Source organism: Cinclus cinclus, chromosome 8, assembly GCF_963662255.1.
Source record: "Cinclus cinclus chromosome 8, bCinCin1.1, whole genome shotgun sequence".
NCBI lineage: Eukaryota > Metazoa > Chordata > Aves > Passeriformes > Cinclidae > Cinclus > Cinclus cinclus.
In genome coordinates, this window is record NC_085053.1 from 19,848,442 (window position 1) to 19,863,679 (window position 15,238).

Below are 15,238 nucleotides of genomic sequence, written 5' to 3' on the forward strand. Positions count from 1 at the left end.
CTCATAAAAAAGGTTATAAAAATCACCTCATTGTATGCAACAGACTAATAAAAATGCTATGTATCAGCATAACAGGCAAAGTGCAACTCTGACAATTCTGTTTGTGGAAGAAGTTATACAAAGCCTCCTGGTGTCAGGCAGCAGGAACAGCTCTCCTCTTGCAGGCAATTCAGGTATTCCAGATTTTTAGTACTGCTTTCCCCTGTGTCAGGAGCTCCTATTAATAATCCATCCCAGCAAAGAGGAGACACACTTTCTATCTCTCAACAGTGGTATACTTGAACAAAGGCACACAGGTTTCAGTCTATATGTGCAGAGAATAAAATACAAGTAGCAGGCAGGAGAGAATGGTAGGAAGGTCCCTCAGACAGGATAGACCTGTAGAAACATCCCTCAGGCACATCCTTGCTCCTCATTTTGTTTGCTTGATTTGCATTTGTGACACAGAAGTACTCAAGGCTGGGGGCTCAGAAGGGGTCTGCAGAAGCCTTCAAAATTGCAGAAATGTGAGGTGGGGACAGTTCTACGTATGTTGAGTCAGCTGAATGAAGCAAAGATCTAAAAAATCTCCTTTGACTTTGTCTGTGTTATCAAATATACACAACAAGATCGCTGCATCTCAGCAGTATGTGCTGACACCTCACAGAAACCAAAAGAGTATTCTCAGTTGCACTTCCAGTTCTCCTTCTCATCAGCATCTGAATGAGTATGTAGTGAATCCTTTGAGGAGAAAGAAAAAGAAAAAAAAGTACCAAAAATGTCTTTTGTGCCCACTTCTTCATTCTTTACTGCAAGAGAAGGATCAAAAAAATCCCAGCCCATCCTTTCACCCAGAGATTGTATGTTACACAACCCCAACTCTACAGTGGATATTTTGTTCCCCAGAGCTGCCCTGCTACATGCCCTCCCTGCAGTTTCATCTCTCCTGCCAGCTATAAGCGTTGATCTTGCTTAGGAAGAAAAAGAAACATCTTGGTGCCCACATCTCTCATCCTGGTTGCACAAGGCAGGCTTTGCTAGCGCAAGACTTTTCTTTACCTGGGCTAGAAGCTGATGATGTCTCAGCTGTCTGTAGAACTGCAGCACAGCAGGATCAGCTCTCACTACTTTTGGGTCAAAATCCAGAACACGGAGACCTGCAAGGCTTCGGGCTCGGGAGAGGGCTACATAAGCCTGCCCACTTTCAAAGACACGAGACAGGGAGATTTCCACACAGTCCAAAGACATGCCCTATCAAAAGCACAGAGAACTTTGTTACAGGGCAAACAAATGAGAACATTGTGATGTATCAACACTAACCTGGCCTGTGAATCTATCCACAGTACCGTCTTTGGTAAAAGGTTTTGATTTTCAAAAAGGGAATCAGTAGAAAGCAAAGACATTTTTCCACTGTCAGGAAATTTCCAGTAGATAGTAGGAGCCACTAAATAACTCCATGTTAAGCGAGGCTCTCGTGTGAAACTCCATAAATCCCACCTAATCAGTATAGCAGGGAAAGAAATACTGTTCATTTCACTCTTAGTAGTTTACTAGAGCAGGCACCATTCTCAAGCAGTCCTCTGGCACTGAGAGAGAGAGTTTGGTTAAGGCTTGGCCCACCCTGTCTCACAGGTTGTCCCAGGTACAGCAGAATTTATAGCATGGCCTAGTTTAAACTGTGGCATGGGAACAAATCCACAGGTGTCCAAGACCAGTACTTATCAAGTACGAAGTCTACTGGAAAGGAAGGAACTTTGAAAATATTACACAGTTACATTGAAAGTTTTATTGAAAAAATCCCCACAGCACATAACCAAAGGGCAAGTCCAGCCCAAAGAGCACAGCTGGGGCTCCAGCAGCTTCCTCAGTTGCACTGCAGAGCTCAGGGTTCCTCATGCTTTCAGGAGAACACTACTGTCATCAGACCACAGTGGTAAATAATGCTTCTTTGTAGTCCAACACCAACTCTGCAGATGGCAGTGCCCTTAAGGAAACCCCAGTAGTACCGACAGCCCCAAAAGCAAAAGAGATGCTATCTCTCTGCAGCTAGACATGTATTCTGGAGTTCCCCCCAACAAGGGCCTTTCAGCTTCCCCTCCTGTTTCACCAGCAATGCAAGGTCACCCAGGAAATAAGGTTTATAATGGTGTAGAAGTCCATAGACCTCTGTACAAGAACACCCACCTGACTCTTGTGAATGGAAATGGCCCATGCCAATTTTAAAGGTAATTGCTGACGACTCAGATGAACCCCTGATGGTCCTTTGATGATCCATTTCTCCATTTTTATGAGCTGTGTGACCCCACAGAGAAATCTCACCTTAGGCAGCCCTATAGGAATGGGAGCAGGAAAGAAACTGGGATATATACCTGACACTCAACAGCCAGGATGTCAGCAGCCTAAGAGCACCTTTTTTCTGCCTAAGCTAAACCTAAATCCACAGACAGTTAATAGCATGTCCTCAAATGATGTTTGACACTGACTTAGGCAGGAGAATTAAAGGCAGGTATTTTACCAGCTGAGATGCAGAGAAAAATACATTCTTCAGGTACCAGAATGTTATTCTTTGAGAAAAAAAAAAAAATACATCAAAACTTGCTTCAACAGAACAAAAGGGAAACTCAAATGAGCATACACATTTACATACAGAACACAAGAGGCCTACAGATAGCTATAGCTGATGCAGTGCATGACATCACAGCTCATGAGAGCCCCAAGCTCACAGAGATCTCTCAGCTTTCCCTCAAATTATTATCAAGTTGTAAACAAAATTAAGACATCATCAGCCACCAATGACATACTGTTTTGTTATTTTCCACTTCCTTCGACAAAAGATCAAAAGGCTTACTTACCCTTCTGTTCACTTTCAAACCCTACAACAACACCTCTTGCCCCATTCACCAGCCCTTGAGACACATCCAGATTCTTTGCTAACATCACCTACAGAGAAAAAGAAAAATCTTTAATGCACTGCTTCTACAGCCCATTCAGCTACCTGCAGCTAAACTTCTTGCCAGGAAGCATAAGCACATTGGGCAGATTTGGCCAGATCATCCTATCCTGCCTATTGCAGCACCATGTCCAATTCAATTGGAATTATTTCACAGCCTTTCCTTCCTGTGATTCCTAACTACATTATTTTACAGCACAAGCTGTGAGTTCAGAACCAGGGAGCAGTTTCCCCTTTGCCAGGTATTACCAGCCTATGCACATACAGATTCTGGGAACAGCTAAGAAACAAGATTTCAAAGCAAACAGTGCTACTACTAAGCACAATCCTGCATCCTTTCCACTCTGACAGCCCCAGCTCAGAGCTAGGTGCCCAGTCCAGTAAATATGGCAAGTTGTGTCATCCATACTTTTACAGGTAGGGAGGGCTGCTGCACCTGGAGCTGAGACTGCAGGCAAGGACTGCTTGTGCTCTCTGCTACTGGAAAGCTTCTAAATTTGATTGGACATGTCTGTCGAACTCACAGCAACCACCACTGACCCCAAGACATGGACCTGAACTCATCTCTCTGGATAAGATTCTAAGCAGAAAAAATACAAAGATTGGGATAGAGTCTTCTGTTGCCCTAGCATAGCCATTCTAGACTGAATTTGCATTCTATATATTAATCTACTCTAGACATTTCTCTGATTATCCTGTTTTCCTTTGCCATTTGATCTGGTCTATCACACGTGTATGTACACACACTTACCTGAGCTCCAAGTTTTAGCTCAACTCTACCACCCACAGGACACTGAGCATCAATTAACTTCACTAGCATTGGATCACTGTCCAAAGCCTCAAACACATGCACTTCTCCTGTTAGGGAAAGAAAGAGACAATTTACAACTGTTGAACTCATTCTACACAGCATTATGGGAAGGTTCAGCATTTATTTATTTTAATTCCTCTTTTAATATCCATTCTGCTGTGCTGCTAGGACATCCTCACACAAACCTTGTCACATCCAACAGCAGAGAGCTCACTATAGCCTCTCTTCCCTATATAACTTCCTGAGCATGAAAAGGCACAGAAATGAAAGGTCAGCAATAAATAAGAGCTGAGCAGCCACCATTTTGAACAGTTTCACTCACTACCAACACCAGATTTCCAAAGCAGACAAAGGAAGAATCCAAGGGCCAGAAAGGGAGGCAAAAAATTAAATAGCCTTTAATTCAAGTCATGGCTGGATAGAACATGGCCTAAGATGCTATAGAAAGAAAAAGCAGGGGTGCAGAGACAATAAATTACCCACCCTACCTCACAGCAAGCAATGAACTTGCTGTCTCTTATAAACCAAATAGTGATTTTGTGGATTTTAGAACAAAAAACTATTTTTTTTTTTCCCTAGACACCTCAACTCCAACACACAGAGCCTGAACTCATGCTGCTGTACATGACAGAACACTAGTTCCACCTGACACCCCAGTTACCCCCATTGCATCCATGCAGAGCTCAGCCCCAAAGCCAGCAGTTTCCTCCAAGTTCACCTGGCAGCTGTTGCAAGCGTCTCTCGTTGGTTATTTCTACATCATCTTTATGGGTGCAGAGCCTCGTAGCCAGGATCCCATCACGCTCGGACTTGTGAGCAGCGGTCTGCATCAGCTGTCTGGTAACCTCCTCTGTGCACCTGGTAGCCAGGAAAAGGAAATTCTTCTTTGAAGAGATCAGGAACAGGTTTGAGCAGTACTAACCTCAACACAGCTAGATCAGTCTGTGCAAGGTACAGGCCTCCAGGTAGGACAGAGAAAGATACCTGATAAAGCCAGAGAGCAGAGCCAGTGTGTACCCCAGCCCTGCCCTGGCCACTGCCAGCTTAGGATCCTTTGAATTCACAGAAATTGTGGAGGGACCCTAGGAACTGTCCTTCCTTACCAGAGCAGCATATGTGAAACCTGTCTACATTAACTAAGGTGTTCTGTCCTGACAGAGGACAGAAAAGTGAAAAACTGCTCTTTCCTCTGCTCCATCAGTGGGGAGCAGGGATTACAAGGAGATGTGAGTTTCTCCTCACCTGCCTAGACGGATTGCACTGAGGAGTGAGACAAAGGTCTTGTCAGACTGTCTCCGCACTTCAGTCAGCTCCATGTTTATGTGGATGCATTTTCTCCAGCTTTTTGCCTGGAAAAAAAAAAATCATTCTCTCGTTATAAAAGAGGCAGATTTGAAATATGAGAATGAGTTTAAGAATAGTTTTGTACCTGGAAGCAAAACTTGATTTCTTCATTAGCCTTGCACACTGGGGGTAGCTGTAAAAAATCCCCACATATAATTAGCTGAATTCCTCCAAAAGGCTCATCCCGTTTTCTGACTGCCCTGAAAGGGATGGAAGAGAAGTCTTGAATGTCCTCCAGAATCTGGACATAGTCAGGTTTCAGAAGTTACTTCTTAATCTGTCAGTATATTCAAACCTAGACAACCTGTAATGAAAGATATTTATACCCAGTTGCCTTGGAAGAGCACAAATAATTAAGCAATGTAAATACAAGACATTAAATTGGCTTTGCTTACCTACCCCAGAGGTCATTACCAGTCTGGGTTCTTTAATGGCTGTTATACTACAGCTACTTCTCTCTGCCAAGAGAGACCTTTTGGGCACAGCTGTATATTCTGGACTCAGCTCCATAGACAGCACTTAGCTCAGGAGATGGAGAGAACAACCCAAACAGCCATAGCTGTGACTGAGGAGTGGACATGACCAAAACCTATCTCATGGTAAAGATTGTCCCAGATTCTATGGTTTCATGCTTTCTTACAGTCCTGTACCAGCAGCTGCCTTGCATCCATTCACAAAACTATAGAGGAAGCAGACTGGAAGTTTAGGGAAAATAATTTCTGCTAATTTGACCTAACAACTGCTCACCTTGCCACTGCCTCCAGCTTGTCAAAGAACCTGCCATCCACCATTGAGATCTCATCAATAATTAAGTGCTGGCAGGCCAGCCAATGCTGGCGCACCCCTGGCCTCTCTGCCAGCTGAATGCACTGTTCCAGCGGTGCCTTCCCAGAGCCGATCCCTGTCACAGGACAAAAAAAAACAATGCTTTGGGATGCTCCTGATTCTTTGGGAAGGGAGTAAGAGCTCCGAGCCCTTCGCTGTCGGGCAGGCCATCACCTGCAAAGGCATGAAGAGTAGTGCCACCGATGTGACAAGCCGCCACTCCGGTGCTGGCTGTAGCGTAGGTAATGTTCGGAGGGAGGGAGCCCACAATCCTCTTCAGCAGGAACGACTTCCCAGTCCCTGCGAGGGAGAAGCAAGAGGTTAATGGCCAGGACTTTCCCCGGGGAGCCGAGGAGAGTCTCCGGGGCCCCTCACCTGCCGAGCCGGTGAAGAAGATGCTCTTCCCGCTCCGCACGGCGCCCAACACCGCCTCCTGCTCCGCCGAGAGCCTCGCCGGGGGCCGCCTCTCCGCGCGGGGCGCCTGCGGGACAGGCGGGGCTGCGTTGTCAGGGCAGGGCCGCTATCCGGGGCCGCTCCCTGCCCCTGCACTCACCTCGGCCGGGCTCTCCCCTCGATGTTCGCCGGCGCGGCGGCGGCCGGGGCCGCACAGCACGTCCCGCTCCTGCACCGGGCTGATGACCGAGAAGGACGGCGGCGGCCGCTCCAGCAGGCGGGGGCGGCGCGGCGCGTCCTGCGGCCCGGAGGCCACCTTGAGCCGCAGGAGGCGGAGGAAGCGGCGCAGCGCGTCCGGGGGACAGTCGGACAGCAGCACCTGGGCGCCGTCCGGTCCCACCCGCACCGCCGCCCGCCCCTCGCCCGCGAACCGCGTGAAGAGCCTCACGGCGTCCCCGGCCAGCACGAAGCTCAGCACAGCCGCCGCCGCGCCACCGCCGGCCACCCGCAGCACGGGCTGCCGCAGCTCGTTGCGGCCCAGCAGCACGGTCGCGTCCCGCATGACGCGGCGGCGCGGGGCGAGTCCCCCCGGCAGCGGCTGCTCCACGGCCGCCGTGCAGCGCAGCTCCGCCGCCTCCATCGCCCCGCCGGCCGTTCGAACGGGCCGCGTGCGCCACCGCCAATCAGCGCCGGGAGCTTTAACTCGGCGACCAATAGGAGGCGGGAAGGGAGGGGCGCGAGGCGGAGTGCCGGCCGGGCCAATCGGCGGCCGCGGGCGGGCGTTGCCGAGGCCGCGGGACGCGCGGAGCCGGCGCGGCCATGGCTGCCCGGGGCGGGGAGAGGGACCCCCCGGACGCGTTGCAGAACCGCATCCGCGCCGAGCGGGCCAAGAAGGAGCGCCAGTGGCAGCTGCTCTTCACGCAGTACACCGTGAACCCCCACCGTCCCGGTGAGGCCTCGCGGCCACAGAGAACTGGCGTAAAGCCCCTGGGGCAAGACAAGCCGTGAGGGGAGTGGAGGGGCCGGGGCCCGCAGCGCTCAGGGACAAGCAGCTGCACCCAAGTGCGGCAGCAGTGGCAGTGAGAGGGTAAAAGCTGGAAATAGCAACCGGTGCGCTTTCCTTTTGCCTGAGGAACCGGTCTGCACACTCGGAGACAGGACAAAGACATGACCCGCTTGCCCAGATTGTGCCTTTAGTAACCACGTAGAAGTGAGGCAACTTTTTAGGATGTGGAACTTGCAAATTCGGTGTAAATACACAGCCAAGATGGGGTACAGGGCCCCAACACTACACCGTGTTCCTTCAGGTCCTGATGTGCTTTCTACCTGCCAATTCGCAGTCTGTGCTAGCACAGGCAGGTGACGTGAGTAGATTCTTTCAGGTCTAGGTTTTACAATAAAACAAAGCAAAACTATTTCCTGAGGCTTGGCACTCTGCAGGCCACCCCTTGGGTGGGGTGGGACTCTGATATGGTGAGCACAAGCAGCATCCTGTTGAAGGGCCTTTAGCACACTTAATGCCCTTCCCTTCCTGGAACTTGTCATTTATCAGTACTTCTAACTCATTTTCTTCTATGCACGTGCAGTTCAATAGTACATATTCTATACCTGGCTGTGATTGAAGTCATTCACCTGTCTCATTTATTTCCAGTTCACATGGTTGCCAGGAAGCCAATGGCTTGGCATGAGAACATACACGAGCCAATAGATGGTAAGAAGTCTCTGAAAAGCTTGTGACAACTACATTAGAAAATTATTAACACATAAGATTTAATAATTGTAATCAGTCTAAAATATCACGTATGTGGAAACACTCCTGTGACTGTATAAGTTAAACTTACAATCACTTATGATTTTTGCTTGTAAAGCAGGTTTTTTTTCCACTTTAAGGCCCTTTCCCATTACCTTCCATTTTCAGCAAAAGTTTGCATCCATGCAATTATGCTCTGATATTTGTTTTAAATCAAAACATATACAAACTATAAAATATATAAAATTTCTTATATAAATACTATAAAATTTTGGTTGATAATCTAAACCTCCCAGGGGAAAACAAAAATATCTAGAAGCATGTTCTGTATATACCTGTTGCCTGCCATTGCAAATTCTACCTAACCACCACACAGGTTAAACTGTTGAAATGACTGCCTAATCTTACATTAGAGCACTGGGAACAAGAGCCCTAATGGCAGCTGCTCCCTTATTTCTAACATGCTAATTTTGTCTATAAACCTTAATGGGTCAGATGAGGTTGGCCTGCTCTATTCAAGGACTGGGGAGGGTAGAAAACCAAACCAGGGAAAGGCTGTAGGTCTCAGGCAACTGAGAAAGTTGAGAACTGTTATAGAGCACTGGTTTGTACTAGATGTGGTGTAGGAAAAGATGCTCCAGTACAGCAGACAGGGATACCAGAATTAAAAGGACAGTATTGTCAGGCAAATCTTGAAACTTCCTCAGGAAATATTCAAGTAGAAACATCACCATGCATTCTGACAATATTCACAGAAGCACAGAGGCTGCCTCTACCCTTGGTGCTCTTGTTGCTTGGACACTATTAAGATGTCTTATTCTAACACATGTCCACAGGTGACTGATTTTTAAACACACTTTCATTTGTATTTGTGTCTCTTAAAACAGATGAATTCCTGAATCTTCTTCACCGTGCAGCAGAGGTGCCAAGAAGGAAATACTCAAAGCCACAGACTGAAAGCCAAGAAATTGGCTGGCATACAACACCTTTGGTGAGTAGGATACTTAAAGACTCAACTCTTTACAAGATTCAGAGATGTCAAGCCTACCACACTGAAACATACTCATACAGGAAAACAATTTGTGACAAACAAGGAAATTACAGGGAATGAGCAGAGCTGTTCACAGAACAGTTTTTAAAGTTTTTTAAATTTACACCTAAGAGGACTCTTCACACTGGCACAGACTTGTGAACTGAGAAGCAGTATACTTCCCTTGAGAAACCTGACTGCAAAACATATACAGTGACAGTGACAGCACACTGCCAAATGCCACAGGTGTACTCAGGGCTGTTCATTAAAGCATTCAGCCATGAGAAGTGGTGTAGTGAGCAATGTGAAGTGACATACAGAAGTACTGTGCAAAGAAACGTGCTGTTGAACAGTATCTTTAAAACAAATTGCAAGCAGAACCATAAAATTAATAATCATGTAAATATAACTTAAGCAGATACACCAGTGAGGATTCATCTGGGGAAGTTTGAATAAACAGGAGGAAAAGAAATATGGTTAACAACCTGAGACATCAGTCATATCTGACAAACAACTATGATGATGAGTGACTGCAGATTAGTGTCTTGAGAAAGGCAAATTTAGGCCGGTTATAAAGAAAACTAAAATAAATAAGAAAATAAGACAGTCTTCATTGACTTTTCATATTATACATCAAATAAACCAGCTACTCATGACAAGGGTAGAGACAGACATCCCAGCTGGGCACTATGGTATTAAGGAACTGCTGGTGGGATTAGTCTGGCAGGGTAGAGGCAAGTGAACTTGTGTGTAGGGAAACAAGTTCAATTTTTAGAGTCAGAACTCATGATGTTTTTCAATTTGTTAAGTTTTCCTTATTTGGCAGGTTTGACCACGACAAAGCAGTGAACAGTACACTGGTACCCTGCTCTTCTTGTAATTTGGACATTTCTCAGCAGCAGAACACCAGGCATCACTCTCCCCAGAAGGGACTACTACTACTACTAATAATTTTAGTACAAGCAAATGACTGTCATTTTTGTTTTCCAGGTGCCTTTGGACCACAGTGATATCAGATTCTACTTCCCACGCTGGACAACTGAGATTACTGTTCATGGCTACCCTGCACCACGAGGACAGAAGTCTAAAGACTAGTACAGGGGGAAAAGCACAGATAGAATGTTAATGACATCTAATGTGTTAGGCCCTACTTGTTATGTAACAAGTCTGGCAGACTTCTAGTGAAAAACAGAAAAAAGAAAACTTTAATCTGTCCAGATTTGCAACCTGACAACAGTGGCACAAACAAACCTATCTGTAAGGCTCTGTATTTGTCTCACTGCTGTTTCTATAATCCATCTACACAAATAGTCTAAAAAAAACACTCTAACATCTCAAAAATCTTCAGACTTCTTATTTTGACATTGGCAACATGACCCAGAACTCAAGGTCACCAGCTTTATCTTAACAGCAGTGGTGGAAAAAACTGTCAGAATGAAGGGAACAAAGGGCAGGCTCCAGCTACCATTCACTGAACAGCTCAACATGAGTTACACATAGTTCTGTGCAAACCATTTAATGCGTTCACACACCAGAGGTTTAAGTAGAAAACAACCCTTAAACAAAACAGACAGTGGGAAAAATTTAGTGATAAGGCACTGGTTTCCACTGACTTTTCCTTGCCACTGCAAGGCATCCAGCTTGCTCCACAGTTAGCTGCTTGATGACAGCAGAAACACATCTTGCAACACAAAGAAACACAGGAACCCCACTGGGGAGCACAGTTCTCTTAGCGGGCTCGGTTCTTCATTTTCTGCCTTGCTCTCTTTCCAGGTCTCTTCTGTAAAGAAAAAGGACAGATTTGGATCTTTATTTTCAAGTTCTCAAACTTTGTTCTAGCTTGGGGAGCATACCAAGGAGAAAGTATTTGTCAGAACATCTGGAGAGGGAGGTTTTGGCCCACAGGTAGCAAACTACTTTTTAACTCCCCTTCTTATTTTCCTGCTAATACCAAACCACTGTCCCCAACTCTGTTAGTAAGTGAATTATGCTTAGCTCCTCAAGACGGGCATCACTTCCAGATGCTGGAGGCACTCATCATGCACTGGTCTCTCCCTGCCAGACATGGCCTGGCTTCCTATCCAACCAGGATCATTTTCATGCAACATTTTACTTACATTAAGGGCTTTTTTCCCTCCTTTTCCTCCTCTTCCTCCTTTTCCTGGGCCTTTGTTGTGAGCCACTTTTGACTGGAAGCTGGATACGTCATTATAACTCTCCTTTGTGTTCCACTTTGAGCCCTTCTTCTTCCCACCAAAACCAAACTTCTGATTTTTGTATCGTCTTTTGGCATTTGGTCTGAAAAACAACCGACCAGCATCACTGCCTACATTCCTTGTTTCAGAAAGCTCTCAGGACACACATATGTATACTCATGGTCTCCCATCAACCATCATAAACCTTTCCCCTCTTAACAAAGATGCAGAAATTGGCACATTAAAGGCTCTGTTCCATTTTGGCCATAGTTTTCTTCTCCTTAGGGACAAAAAGCCACCCTGGACTTACTTTAACACTAAACAGAACAGTTTTCTTGTTCCCCAAAATTATCCTCTAAAAAGACTGAAAAAATCAGACATTCTATGTTTATCTAGCTTTCATTTCTGGTCTCACCCCTTCTTTGTCCGTTGACTTGCATTGCCTTTTTTATTCCCTTGAGATGACGTCTGCTCTTCATCCAGAAAGTCCAGCTTGTCAGAGAGACCTGCAAGAGTGAAGACATCACAACTACACCTCAGAAAATACAAATTTTCAGTCTAAGCAAGTAATAGCAACAAGTCACCCTCACTGAAGGACAGCTGCTTGGGAGGTTTTTCACTGCCACTGGCACACAATTCTGCACAGCAGCAGCAGCAGCTTTCCAACCTCAAGGCCCAGAACTACAGACACAGTGACCACATCACACTGCCCTACACTGCTCACACACCACTACTGCCCTTACACATTTGCTCTCTTAGACAAGTTGACTTTACCTTTCTGATATTTCTTGACTGCATTCAACATATTTTTCTTCTCCTTTTGTCTCCTCTGAAGAATCTCAACTTGCACCTGAGATTAGAAGCAGAATGTTAGTGTTGTTCCTTGCAGTGTCCCATACTTTTTTTGAAGCAATCCTATCTTTTGTTCTGTTTTCCCTCAGAGCAGCTAGAGAGGAGACTAGACAGATTCTGTGTGTTTTAGCCAGACTCCTGAAATCCCATTTTTTCAGCTTGCCACTCGGGCTCTAAATTCTTGTTACAGATCCTTTTGCACATGTCCCTTTTGAAGCTTCTCACCTTCTTGCCATATTTTCTCATTGCTCGGAGTTGTTTTGCTTTCTCAGACCTTTCCATTGCTTCCTGTTTACTCTTAAGTTTCTGTCGAATCTAATTAGGGAATAGAAAAAACAAAATTTATCAGTAACACAAAAGAAGAGAATTTTATAATTTCTTTACAGTTCTGAAGTATTTGTGAACTATCTATGAGTGTAAAAAAGCAAACATCACTCAATCAGATAATGCCTATAAGGCATACCATCCTTACAGCTCAAGGAACAGTTATTACAGAAATTCCTGAACTGATCTATAGCCAAAATCTGGCTAAGAAGACAAAATTCAGACAACAGAAGACAAAGTCTTATAATGAGCTGTAATGGAACTGAAAGTATCTTGTCAGTCTATTTGGGTGTATAAGGAAGACTTAACAGCTTATTTCTAGCATTATTAGAAGTAAAGCACTGAAGAAAAGTCAACAATCCTGAAGAAAACATCTCTTTTGTTCCCTCCTTGTTCATAAACATTTTTATAAGGATGCTGGCTTATGAGGAATTACAAAGATTTCAACACAGATCTTTGTGACTCAGTGTAGTGACTACAGTAGGAGACAAAAACTGTTCTTCAAATGAAAGTCAGCAAAAGAAGAGAACAGTAATGCGCAGGATTGACCTAAGCCTTAGTACGAGTTAATTATTGTTCCTTATCTTATCTAGAAAGGTTCCATCAGAAACCAAAACAGTGACCCAATGATACATGAACCTTCAAACTAGACTCCAGCTCATGTTTGTTTAATTTATACAGTGTAGTCTTTTTTCCAAATCTAAACCAAAAGAGTTCCATTTTGAACAGACTACAGTCAAGAAGGAAACGTGTGAAACTCTTATTTTTTACACCAATCTAATTTTCTATCCAAAACAGATTCATTCAATAACATACATTTTAAAATCACAGAAAACCAGAACACACTGACAATAAACAAAAGGTGATACTTAAATAGGAAAAAAAAAGGATTGCATTAACACCACAGTCAACTGCAAGTGTTATGATAAAGAGCAGAAACAGGCGATTTTATATCCACTGTTACATACTAAGAAAAATTCTCCTTTTTTAATGTTAAACACATTCAGGACAAAAGTATAAATTATGATTTTCTACTTTATCATCCAACCTGTTATAAAAATCCCCACATCGCACTGAAATACCTAAACAAAAAAATCTCCTGTCACAAAGTTTCAAACTTCAATCATTGTCACAGGAATCGGAAAAGAGATGAAGGTCAGCCCCCACACATCACACCTTAAATTCAATCCCTACCACAGGCTAAAACACACACATTACACAGGAAAGAAAGACATTCATTGCACGTACCTTCTGCATCTGTTGGTCGGATTTGGCCATCTCTGCAAAGTAATCATCCGGCCTCCTGGTAGGAACCTGGAGCTTACGCAGCCTTGGGAGGGCTTCCAGGACAGCTGCCTGTGCCTGCCGATAGCTGGGAGAGAGCACAGCACCAGCTGTCACTGCACCAGTCATGTCACTGCATGTCCCCTGCCACTGCACGTCCCCTGCCACTGCACCCGTCCTGTCACTGCACTTCCACTGTCACTGCACCTGTCCTGCCACTGCACCCGTCCTGTCACTGCACCTGTCCTGTCACTGCACCTGTCCTGTCACTGCACTGGCCCTGTCACCACACTGGCTCTGCAACCACACGTCAGGCACCTCACAGTGCTAACACAAACTGCTCTCACAAGCAGGCTGATACTGGGATCTAGCAAGCATTAGTCTGCAATTATATCAACATTCTGTGCACATCCAGTGCTACTGAAAGCAGTTTAGGTGCCAGTACAATATTAATATTTATATCGTGCACATACACACTTATTGCCAGTTGTAGATTTTTTTTAAGATAGAAAATAAAAGGCAAAGCAAAACAAGAGAACTGTAAGAGCACCAAAACTAACCCACAAAGAAAAATCCATATCTTGTGTTAAAGAGTTAGTCCTGCTATCAAGGAGCTTTTAAAATAATTTTTTAGCAAAAGATGAAGTCTGCTATGAAGAGGGAAATTATTTCTTTTCAGTCACACGGCAGTTAAATATACTAGCACTATTTTGTAGTTATTCTGGAAAACATTCAGAGCCATCGAATGTACAATAACAGGGCCCAAGAGTACCACAGTGACAGCCAGTGTAGCAGTCTGTAGCACACTGACGGAACATAACTCCAAAAACGCTGCAACACACGTGAAATCTCTTTTGACACTTACAAACTCATTTCTCTCTGGAAATCATTCTCAGGGTCAACAGCATCAGACGTAGAAGCGCTCTGAGAAACGGGATCCGCGACCGGGCCCAGAGTCACATCCAGCCTTTCCACCCACGCGAGCTGCTGCCTGAATTCGGCCAGGCACTGCTTCAGGCCGTCCTTTGAAAGGAACACAGTTTAGCACAGCACCGTCCGGCCGATCCGCGCGGCTGACCCGCTCAGGGTCCGAGTCACACCGCGGGCTGCTCCCCCGCAGCGTAGAGCAACCGGAGCCCGCCCGGCCCCGACCCCCGCGGCCCCGCCGCGCCTCCTGCGCCCCGCACCCGGCGCTGGAGCGGAGGGCCCGTGCCGGGGATTTTCGGGCCCCCGCAGCCCCGGCTCACCGTGTCATTGCGCCGCTTCGGCCGCTCCTCCAGCACCACGTTGAGCCCCGGCTTCAGCGCGCCCCTCGCGAAGGCCTCCTGGAGCTGTGAGAGAGTTCGGTCAGTCCGCGCCGCCGGCACCGGGCGGGCCTTCTCCACCGGCCTGGCCACCGCGGCCACGGGCTCACCTCCGAGTCCGAGAGCGAGGAATCCTCCGAGTCCGAGCCGGAGTCCGAGAAGGACCCACGCCGCGCCACCTCCGCCGCCATCGCCGC

The 15,238-nt window shown here is 46.0% G+C and overlaps 3 protein-coding genes across 3 annotated transcripts; 1 reads left to right on the forward strand and 2 right to left on the reverse strand.

Annotated features, from left to right (window-relative positions):
• Window positions 1–663: 663 nt before the first annotated feature.
• Window positions 664–6,942, reverse strand: PIF1 (PIF1 5'-to-3' DNA helicase). Its single transcript, XM_062497544.1, has 11 exons — window positions 6,463–6,942; window positions 6,084–6,390; window positions 5,832–5,985; window positions 5,170–5,284; window positions 4,983–5,089; window positions 4,459–4,598; window positions 3,681–3,787; window positions 2,832–2,919; window positions 2,164–2,309; window positions 1,039–1,230; window positions 664–720 (listed from the first exon to the last, which is right to left on the reverse strand). The coding sequence occupies exons 1-11, from the start codon at window positions 6,940–6,942 to the stop codon at window positions 664–666; spliced, it is 1,893 nt and encodes a 630-aa protein (XP_062353528.1).
• A 179-nt stretch (window positions 6,943–7,121) lies between these two features.
• On the forward strand, window positions 7,122–10,177 carry CFAP144 (cilia and flagella associated protein 144). The gene is made up of 4 exons (XM_062497934.1): window positions 7,122–7,251; window positions 7,954–8,013; window positions 8,940–9,043; window positions 10,073–10,177. Exons 1-4 carry the CDS (start codon window positions 7,122–7,124, stop codon window positions 10,175–10,177), a joined length of 399 nt encoding a protein of 132 aa, XP_062353918.1.
• Window positions 10,178–10,582: 405 nt separating this feature from the next.
• EBNA1BP2 (EBNA1 binding protein 2) lies at window positions 10,583–15,232 on the reverse strand. The gene is made up of 9 exons (XM_062497529.1): window positions 15,152–15,232; window positions 14,985–15,068; window positions 14,603–14,760; window positions 13,702–13,825; window positions 12,355–12,444; window positions 12,052–12,127; window positions 11,693–11,783; window positions 11,200–11,380; window positions 10,583–10,862 (listed from the first exon to the last, which is right to left on the reverse strand). Exons 1-9 carry the CDS (start codon window positions 15,230–15,232, stop codon window positions 10,812–10,814), a joined length of 936 nt encoding a protein of 311 aa, XP_062353513.1. The 3' UTR covers window positions 10,583–10,811.
• Window positions 15,233–15,238: the final 6 nt, after the last annotated feature.

What these genes read in the sequence shown, in the direction of transcription:
- PIF1 (XM_062497544.1), bottom strand. Translation starts at nt 6,942, where the DNA reads ATGGAGGCGGCGGAGCTGCGCTGCACGGCGGCCGTGGAGCAGCCGCTG. An exon ending in AAGCTGGAGGCAGTGGCAAG is followed by an intron (nt 5,285 to 5,831) that starts GTGAGCAGTTGT and finishes CATCCCTTTCAG; the next exon opens with GGCAGTCAGAAAACGGGATG. An exon ending in AGTGCAATCCGTCTAGGCAG is followed by an intron (nt 4,599 to 4,982) that starts GTGAGGAGAAAC and finishes CCTGGCTACCAG; the next exon opens with GTGCACAGAGGAGGTTACCA.
- CFAP144 (XM_062497934.1), top strand. Translation starts at nt 7,122, where the DNA reads ATGGCTGCCCGGGGCGGGGAGAGGGACCCCCCGGACGCGTTGCAGAAC. An exon ending in CGTGAACCCCCACCGTCCCG is followed by an intron (nt 7,252 to 7,953) that starts GTGAGGCCTCGC and finishes ATTTATTTCCAG; the next exon opens with TTCACATGGTTGCCAGGAAG. An exon ending in GCTGGCATACAACACCTTTG is followed by an intron (nt 9,044 to 10,072) that starts GTGAGTAGGATA and finishes TTTGTTTTCCAG; the next exon opens with GTGCCTTTGGACCACAGTGA.
- EBNA1BP2 (XM_062497529.1), bottom strand. Translation starts at nt 15,232, where the DNA reads ATGGCGGCGGAGGTGGCGCGGCGTGGGTCCTTCTCGGACTCCGGCTCG. An exon ending in AGTCAAGAAATATCAGAAAG is followed by an intron (nt 11,784 to 12,051) that starts GTAAAGTCAACT and finishes TCACTCTTGCAG; the next exon opens with GTCTCTCTGACAAGCTGGAC. An exon ending in AGTCAACGGACAAAGAAGGG is followed by an intron (nt 11,381 to 11,692) that starts GTGAGACCAGAA and finishes GTTGTTTTTCAG; the next exon opens with ACCAAATGCCAAAAGACGAT.